Below are 9,713 nucleotides of genomic sequence, written 5' to 3'. Positions count from 1 at the left end.
TCAGCCACCATGGGTGAAATGCTTGTCTAGTGAGGTTCACTTCCAACTCTACATGTGTGAGATATTAGCATCGCATGGGCACAAATTTTTAGGCTATAAAGGTTATAATTTATTTTTCCCAGTTTCCCTCACTACGTGCCCTTCACATCTTTGTGGGCTATGAGCCATTTTGATGGTGTGAGATATTCTATTGGCTAGCACTGCATGCGCACAAGTTTTTAGGCTATAAAGGTTAAAAATTATTTCTCCCAATTTTCCTCGTTATGTGCCCTTCACATCTATGTGGACTGTGAGCCATTTTGATGGTGGAGAAAGGTCCTTGTGTACATGACCACCGATGATAGGTTTCCATGAGAGCGCTCAAGGATTATTAAAATGATGTCAAGCAAATATACAAACTTTAATTAATATAAATTCATAAAAGACTACAAGCTCTCATAATAATATTTCCCGTATACTCTTCCTTATCAGTGGTTTGACAATTGGCGTGAGTTAAGAAAGAATGTTGTCGACTCTGCGATCGCGTTATTTTGTCAGCGGTAGCCATAGATCCTACAGGATCTCATTCCGTTCTTCTTCAAGAGTAGCAGCAGCATCCACAGCAGCAGCAGCATCAACAACAACAGATGATACGAGCAGCAGCCATAGCAGGTTTGGAGCCAGGGTCCCCCTCAAGCCATGGCAAAAGATCGCTGTGGCCGTGGGGTCTGCTGCCGGGGCTCTCCTGAATCCTGCCAGGGCTGACCTTGTAGCTGCTTTGGGCGAGACCACCGGAAGCCTTGCTTTTGATCGGATTCTATCAAGGATGCAAAGCAGCCCCGAGGGTAGGGTACGTCTGGTTCTTTGCTGATTTGCTACATGACAACATAAATACTTTTTGGCCCTTTCATGGAACACAGAAACAGCTATTAACATGAAATGCTTTTGTTGATGGAATGATAATTTGATATTGGATGTGCAAAGTTCCTTGTGAAAGAGCTTGCACGGCTTATATGGAGGAAAACTAGGCATATAAACTAGTTGGACATGAAATTGGAATATCAAGGTGACAATAGTCGTTTTCCAAGCCCTCGATTGGGTAAGGTGTTGTTGCTCAACTAGTACTTTCCCTCCATATCTATGACAAGAGCATAAAGTTCACAGTTCTCTTGTTGATGCTATCATCAAGCTTGTTTATAAATTTCAAGCCATAATAATTGTTGAATCTCAAACTAAAGAGATGCCCGAATTTCAAGTCAACAAAAGGGCTTAGTTCTCTGGCCACATCTTGCACTACCCAAGTCCAAGCTCTACCTTATGAGAATTCAAATTAGACTTTGTTAGGTTAGCCATCTTTTTCTACTTCGCATGTGAATATTCTTGTTTTACATTAACCATAAGGTGTGCTTGACATTGGTAAACAATATCAATCTTTCTTCGTTCTTCTCTTGACCACATTTTCCTAGTTTATTCCTAATTTAGGCTTCTCTAGTTGATGGTCCTTATTATAATGGCATAGAAGTACAAACAATGGTTAATGCTTTGAGGCATTGGATAATGGTGTCTTGAGTTGGAGGTCTTATGTTTCACAATTGTTTAGATGGTATACATAGGAGTTGTTACTTTGGAGTGACAACATGCCAGGTATTATCATGGTGGATTGTTGGTGCCACTAGCAATTACTTGGGAACAAGGATACTTTTAGAGAAAAAGCAACAATGAGTTTCAAGGGGATGCTTGCTGATGTATTAGTTCTTTAGGAAGCTCATTGCAAGCGTATTTGAATATAACTAGAGTTTTAGTGGGGCATTGTGACCTTGTGTATATATAAGGATGGTGGACACACATGGGTACATGTATATATACATGAAGAGAGAAGACTTTAAGGAGGGTCATAGATGAAGATAGCCATAGGTTGAGAAAGCAAAGAAAACCCCTTCACTTATTGCATTAGTTTGTCTTTTTAGATAGGGTCGTGTATTTTGGATAAAAAATTGATTGAGAAATTTTTATTTGTGAAGAATAAACATTGAAAATTCTTTTCCTTTGGTCATATATTTTTCTATATGATCTGCATTGGCTTAATGCCTTCATGGCACACACGGCTTGATAGGACTTTACATGGATCATTTTGGGATACATGGAGTTTGGGATTTTGTTGACCTTTTACTCTTTATGTATATGCTAATGAATGTGGGCATTGCTAGCCTGCCTATGTTAGTTATGTTAGTTTGTCATCTCCTGGTTGTGAGCTCCTGTCAGAGTTTGGAGACATAGGAGCTCTAGCAGTTTAGGTGCATTTTCTTTATTTGTCGTCTTCCTGTGTGCATTCTTAGGCCAGTTATTGCTTTCCATAGACTGCCTACACCTAATGGACATTGTCATTGTCATCTGGGATCTTTTCGGGGTCACCCCTATTTTTTCTGGCATTTTTCCTTTAGTGATCAGTATTAAATGCTGGCCAACCAGCATTTATGGCCCCTACAAGAGCAAGTCGGGAAGTTTTTCAGGGATTTGGCTATTTATAGCCAACCCTCCTACTTAGCAGACACACACACTCTTTAATCTTTAGTTCTCCCTTTGCAGGTGCACGCTCCGACACGTTGACTCTCCGCGCTTGGTGTTGCCATCGTCATTATCCTGATCTGGTGCCCTCATTGACGCGTTGGGCTGTATGCAAGGACTGATCAATCCATTATCATTATATCAATATTCTTCTTAAGTCAGCGAATTACTTAACCCTAGAGGGTTTGTCTGATTGGTTTGCAGAGATCCACATCTTCTCCTTAGAGATATTGGATTCGAGTCTCGTTCACATTTGTGAGTTGCCTCCTGATGAGGTGCATGCAGAGGCCCACTTGTCACAACTGAGCACGTCAGTACTTGTTTGGCTTGTGGACAATGCAACTACCCATTACATGACTCCTAGAGCGGACATTTTTATCTTTCGAGCCCTTGTAGTCGGGAGTGTCCACGTAGGAAATAACTCCTTGGTCATGATTCAGGCCCAGGGTCGTGTCAGTTTTCCCATTGACCTGGGTCTAGATCTTGCTTCGTTGGATAATGTCCATCACATTCCCCAACTCTTGGGGTGAACTTGTTGTCCGTTCAGTAGCTTTGCTAGTTGGGACAAGTAGTTTTCTTCATAGCGACCACAGTCAAGGTCTTAAACTCTGAGACTGATTTAGTGATTGCTTGTGGTAAGTCACAACCTAATGGCCTTTATCACATAACCCACTTTCTTACTGAGCTGATTGCTGATGATTCGGAGTTGCATCGCTTCCAACCTTTGGTCACTACACGAGAGCCTACCGACTCTGAGCGTCTTTGGCATTTTCGCTTAGGACATCTTCGCTACGACTCTCTTTATGAGCTGTTACGTTAGGGGATGGTTGAGGGCCTTTCATGACTTAAACTATCTGGAGAGGTCTATAGAGCATATTAGCTAGATAAGCAACATTATACACTCTTTCCTTAGCAATCTATCACTCGTGCTGTGGAATCCCTTAGGCTCATTCATGTAGATCTTTGTGGTTCCACATCCAGTGCTGCCTTAAATGGTGCACTGTACTTCTTTTTGATAGTGCATGATTTCTCTAGATACATGTGGGTGTACTTCCTCAAGCATAAGTCTGATACCTTTATTTATTTCATTGCTTGGGTAGTGCTGGTTCATAACTAGACTGATTGTCGTATGGGTACTATGAGGAGTGATTTTGGTGGCGAGTTTACCTCCCATGAGTTGTCTAAGTTTCTATAAAAACATGACATTATATGCCAGCTCATCTTTACCAACTCTCCTGCAAAGAATGGAGTCGTAGAGCGTAGGAACGTGCTTGTTTTGAATATGACACGCTCTATGTTGTTCACAACAGAGCTCCTTGAGCGCCTTTGGGTCGAAGCTATTAACACTTCAGTGTATATCCTTAAGTGATGCTCGACTGTAGCGATCCCTGAAAGGACTTCGTACGAGGCATTTTTTGGCTCTTGGCTTGTTATTTCTCACTTTAGAGTTTTCGATCGTCGTACTTATACGCACACTCATAATGACAAGATAGAAAAGCTCACCCCTTGTGATGATCTTTTGATTTTTATGGGCTATTCTTTAGATTGCACTGTTCATCTGTACATGGATACCTTGGGTCAGCCTTTTGATACTCATACCTATCATTCTGTTGTAGGGAAACTACTTTGATTGATTCATACTAGGCCAGATCTTGCATTCTCAGTTAGTTTGCTTAGTCAGTATTTTAATGAACCTAGAATGTCCCATTGGATTGCTTGTCTTCGTGTGTTAAGATATTTAAGGTGTACCTGTAACTATGGGCTAACTTATGGATATGGAAGATCTTAACACCTGGCATTCTTATGAAGGCTATCTCTATACCTTGGGCACGACACCCATCTCTCGAGTCTGCCATAAGTAGGAGACGGTGGCAGCTTCCACGGTCGAGGCAGAGTATTTGGCTCTCTTCGATGGCACTACGGAGGCCATCTATTTGAGGAACTTACTAGCTACGCTTCGTTTCCCTTGCGAGTTACCTACAATTGTCTACTGTGACAACTAGAGTGCCATTGCTCCTGCGAGCAATTCTATCATCTCCCCTCAGACACGCCACGTGACAGTTCATTATCATTTCACCAGAGAGTAGGTTAAGCTAGGCACCATCCGCCTAGCGTTTGTGCCGTCAAGCAATAATTTTGTAGATATTTTGACCAAGGCGATCAACCGACCGGTTCTACAGTATCTTTTCTTACGGATCGGCTTGGGACCGTGGGTACACCCTCTCCTTTTTCAGCTTGATGGGGAGAGGGTGATTCCCTCTTACTTCTCCTTCCAGTTTGAGAGGGGGCGGTGTTCTTCTCTTGACAATGACAATGATGATGTTTACATCTTTTTACTTTCAACATTTATTTCTTATGTAGTATGTACTATGGACATTTGTAACTTATCCGCACTTATCGGATGACATGATTGTAAAAGGGTACTTGGGTAAGCGAACAATTTTCTTGCGAGGGCATTGTCGAAGTGACATCGTTGTATCGCATTCTGCATGAGCATGAATATTTGTATTTCCCTTTGCATTACTTCATGTATTAGCGTTCTGCTCATGTAAACATGTATCTGTGCACATTTATCCCTTTTCGGTTACCCTTGGAGTGGTCAACTTTGGATCCACCATATTGTAGCATTGTACATGTGAGTCTCTGAAGGCACTATTTTTTCCTATGCTTGCATGCTGATTTTGCTTGTCTTGCTTGCTTTCCCATTTTTTCTTTTTCTCCACATACTCTCCACATGATTGACACACACATACACACTTAGGTATCCCTAGGCACTTATTCTATTAGTGTGTGGGATTGTTTTGTTTTTTTTGAAGGTCATGGGACTATCTATCACACCAAAAGCCGTGCACAAAAAAATAAAAAAGTCACTTATTGATTTCATCCGTCTTTGCAAGATTTGGTAGGCTCTTGGATAGTTGACGTGTACCCTTGGTCCGATGGATAAACAAAAAAATATCTTAGGGCCTATTTCTTACGGCTCAATTTTGGGCTTGGGAGGGGGTATCGAGCTAAAAATGCAATAATCCGACTTAAATAGCCCAAAACACACTTATTAATGAAGAAAACCTCATATAAAAAAAAAAAAAGCGATCCTAGACAGTTACTGTGTCCCATATGCAAAACCTTAATTTGGGTGCTCTAAACTTTCTATAAATAGGCATGCAACTCACCACTCTCTCTCAATCTCGTTTTTGCAAGTTTTAGGAGCCATAACTCTACTGCCCACACCCTGTTCGCGGAGGACATCATGGTTAGAGCTTCCACCAGTCACTTGCTACCATCTGGCGCTTGATTTCAGCCTTCTTCACGCGTTTGTTGCTGTTAACAGATCCCAAGAGTTGTCACCTACAGTTGGGTGCTGTCGTCTACAGTTGGTTGCTGTCGCCATCAGTTGGCAGCTGTTGCCGGATCTTGTTTCTTCTCTGAATGCTACGATTGCAGTTTCTAGCTGTTGCTATGACATTCTCTCAGCTCTGTTTATTGTGTTTGCATCTAACAACTATTGTGCATAATTTCTCTCTCCTCAGATATGTGCGTTTTTAGTCTTTCTCTCTCCTGTATTGTCGTTTGCATCAAATCTAGCCTTCCTTGGTTGCGTTTGCTAGTGTTTGACACTTAGAGGTTGCTTTTGTTGCAATTCGGGATTCGTTCGGAGTATGACACACTCTACAGCTTATAACCTCTGCCTTGATTTCAAAGATACGAGAGTTCGAGGTTTAATATTTACTGTATATTTGTTGCATGAGCATTGTATATTCATTATTCATTCACTTTATTATACATTGTGTTCATTGTCTTTGAGTTACCCTAAACCTAACCCTAATTGTGTTTTGAGTTTGTCGGTCAGTGCTTTGTCGTACAATCGGTTTCATTTTGGGTTTAGAGCATTTCTTCACAAGGCTGTCTACATCTAGGCAAGTTGGGGCCACAACTAGGAATAAAGACCAAAATAGGGTGCCTAGGACAGTCAAAAATGCCAAAAAAGAAATGCACTAATGTATCCTCAATCTAAAGTGCCTAATGCACATAAAATGACAGGCAAATACAATGTTAGAGCTCCTAATGTCCTCATCTGACTCAAACTGAGGCTTATAGGTAGGAGATGCTTACACGAGACATATGATTGCGAACTCTTAGATCGTGGATGTGGCGGGAGGCCATAGGAGATGTGGAGTCGAGGGTGGTAGAAAGAGCGTCAATGCCGATGAAGTCCGTTGTTGATGAAAAATGCTGTAAGATCTTTCCGTGAGCTTGGGCTGCTTTGGCATGCTTGTTATGGTCATTTGAACATCAATTCTATTCGACAGGCTTCTTAGAAAGAGATGGTGGAAGGACTTCCAAATTTCCCTCATATTTACACTTTATGTCCTAGTAGCTGTTGGAGGGGCAAGCGGCATAGGCAACTCCATCCACAGGTTGCTACTAGGAGGGCTTCTACATTACTTGAGTTGGTACATACCGACCTTTGCAGACTTATGGGCATGGTCTCCTTTGGATTGGCCAAGTATTTGATGTTGATTATCGAGGACTTTAATTGTTGTGTGGGGTCTTATTGTCTAGAGTACACGAGTGAAGCGTACTCTTGATTTTGCGAGTGGAAGGTGTTTGCAGAGACACAAACTACTTCCAAAGTCCGTGGTGTATGAGCAGATCATGGTGGAGAGTTTACTTCTAACCTCTTTTCTCAATTTTACAGGGCTCATGATATTCGGGTGGAGTATTCACATTGAAACATACCATCCGAGAATGGTTTGGTGGAGTGTGCAAATCGGACCATGCTAGAGATGGCCCGATCAATGTTGAAGCATAGGGGTCTTCCTCATTTCCTTTGGATTGAGGCGGTGGCTATTGCAGTTCACATTCATAACTGCTCCTCGACTTTTGCATTACAGGATATGACTCCATATGAGGCCTTCTTTGGTAAGAAGCCTTTTGTATCTTACTTTTGCATCTTTGGGTGTGATGCATTTGTCCATTTGGACAAAAAGAAGAGGAAGATAAAGCTTGACTCGAAGTCTAGGAAGCTCATCTTCTTGGGCTATAGCATATAGCACTACCACCAAGGGATATTGGCTCCATTACTCAACGACACAAAAGAGAAAATAGCAAATGTAGGTTGCAAGAGAGAGAAATACTAAAAACGTAGGAAAAACTAGTAGTTGTAGTCAGCATGCTGAAATCAGCTCTGAACAGTGTGTGGTAGGCTGGAAATAGATGCCAGGCTATTGTGGCGCAATGGCCAGCTTGGACCGTGATGTCCTTTGCGTTCGAGGTGTGGGCAGTAAGCTGAAATACCTGAAATCTGCAAAAACGAGATTAAGGCTGAATAGAGGGTAGCATATCTATTTATAGAAAGTTTGGGCTCTCCCAAGTGGATTTGTGCTTATGGGATATAGACACTCTCTAGGAACGCATTTCTTTTTAAATAAACAAGGTTTCTTCCTTAATTAAGCATGTTTTGGGGCTGTTTAAGTGAAGTTAATGCATTTTTAGCTTGACACCCCCTCTCAGGTTCAACAACGGTGCCACAAGAAGTAACTAGCCAAGCCCCCCCTTTTCTTTTTCTTTATCTTTTACCCCAAGATGTCCCATCCCAAAGCAGCTAGAGCCCTCCCCTTTCTTTTTCTTTATCTTTTATCCCAAGGTGTCCCATCCCAAAGCAGCTAGAGTACCGGACAAACGGTGTGTATCGGCTGCTCAATGGCCTACTAAGACTATAGAGGCGATGGTTATCTTACCAAGGGAGCCCAAGTGATCACTGTAGAGAGGCCAAGGCATCGGACAAAGGATGCATGTCGGCTGCCCAGTGGCCTACTAAGTCTTGCAAAGGCGGATAGAATCAGCTATGGACCTTTTTTTTTTGAGGGCTTTGTAGTTTTGATAGATTTAACATTAAGTGAGGATTTCAAATCAGTTTTCATCCTATTGAGTATCCGTGCCCCAAACGGGAGAGTGATAAGGGATGGTACCCAAGACCTTTACAATCATACTATCCCTACGAGTACTAGGTATTGGTGAAGAAGGAAAATGGCTAAGGTGTGGACGACACAAATATAGCAAATATATGAAGTAAGCAAGACAAGCAAAGCAAGCAAGCAAGCTAGGGAGAACTTCCTTGGAGATTGCCATGTGCAATGCCATGAATATGGTGGATCCAGAGTCGACCACTCCAAAATACCGAAAAGGGATAAATGTGTATAGATGCATGTTTACATGAACAAAATGCCAATGCATGGGGTAATGCAAAGAGAGATGTAAGATGTCATGTTTACACAAAATGCAATGCAATGGTGCCACTTGGATAGTGCCCTCGGTAGGGGAATTGTTCACTTGCCCAACTGCCCTTTTACAGTCAGCTTGACAGTGCGGATGAAGTTACAAATGTCTATAAGTACAATACAAAAGAACAAATGAAGGAATGAATGTCTAAAAACTGTAAGCATCATCATTGTCACTATCAAGAGAAATAGCTGTCCCCTCTCAAATTGGAAGGGAAAGCAAGAGGAAAGTATCATCTCCCTGTCAATCTGAAGAAGTAGGGGAGGGTGTACCCAAGCCAATCCTGGGTAAAAGATACCAAAAAACCGGCTCGTTGACCGCTTTTGTCAAAATGTCTGTAAAATTGTTTGATGAAGGCACAAACTCTAGACGGATAGTGCCTAGCTCAACTTGCCCTTTGGAAAAGTGGAAGTAGACTTCCACATGTTGCGTCCATGGTGTGATGATTGGATTGCCCACAAGGGCAGTAGACAATGGTGGGAGAGTCACAAGGGAAGTGAAGCGCCGCCAGTAAGCTCCTCAGGTAGATGGCCTCGGTGGTGCCATCAGAGAGAGCCCTATACTCAGTCTCGGCCGTGGAAGCCGCCATCGTCTCTTGTTTACGACCGGACTAAGAAATGGGAGCCGTGCCCAAGGTGAAGAGGTAGCCGCCATGGGAGCGCCGGGTGTTAGGATCTCCTATCCAATCAGAATCAGTGTACCCCTGCAAACATAAACCAGAACCATAAGTGAGGCCGTAAGAATAAGCACACGGTAAATAACACAACACACGAAGACATGCAATCCAATGTGACATCCTAGGTACCGTGAAATACTGATTGAGAATGCTGATTGAGTAAGCTAAGTGTAGCCTCGTATGAAATAACCAAAGAAGTTTTTCTATGTTA

The 9,713-nt window shown here is 42.3% G+C and overlaps 1 protein-coding gene across 1 annotated transcript in view; it reads left to right on the top strand.

Annotated features, from left to right (window-relative positions):
* Positions 1–439: 439 nt before the first annotated feature.
* LOC148019957 (coenzyme Q biosynthesis Coq4 family protein / ubiquinone biosynthesis Coq4 family protein) overlaps positions 440–9,713 on the top strand; it is a 30,933-nt gene continuing 21,659 nt past the window's right edge. The window contains exon 1 of the mRNA XM_087700177.1: positions 440–829. Coding sequence (XP_087556303.1) covers positions 503–829 — 327 coding nt within the window. The 5' untranslated portion in view covers positions 440–502. The remainder of the gene's footprint in view (positions 830–9,713) is intronic.

The sequence above is a fragment of the Lygodium microphyllum genome, chromosome 19, assembly GCF_053477565.2.
Source record: "Lygodium microphyllum isolate KBCC chromosome 19, Lygodium_microphyllum_v1.1.10, whole genome shotgun sequence".
Classification (NCBI taxonomy): Eukaryota; Viridiplantae; Streptophyta; class Polypodiopsida; order Schizaeales; family Lygodiaceae; genus Lygodium; species Lygodium microphyllum.
This window is presented reverse-complemented; position numbering and strand designations above follow the sequence as displayed.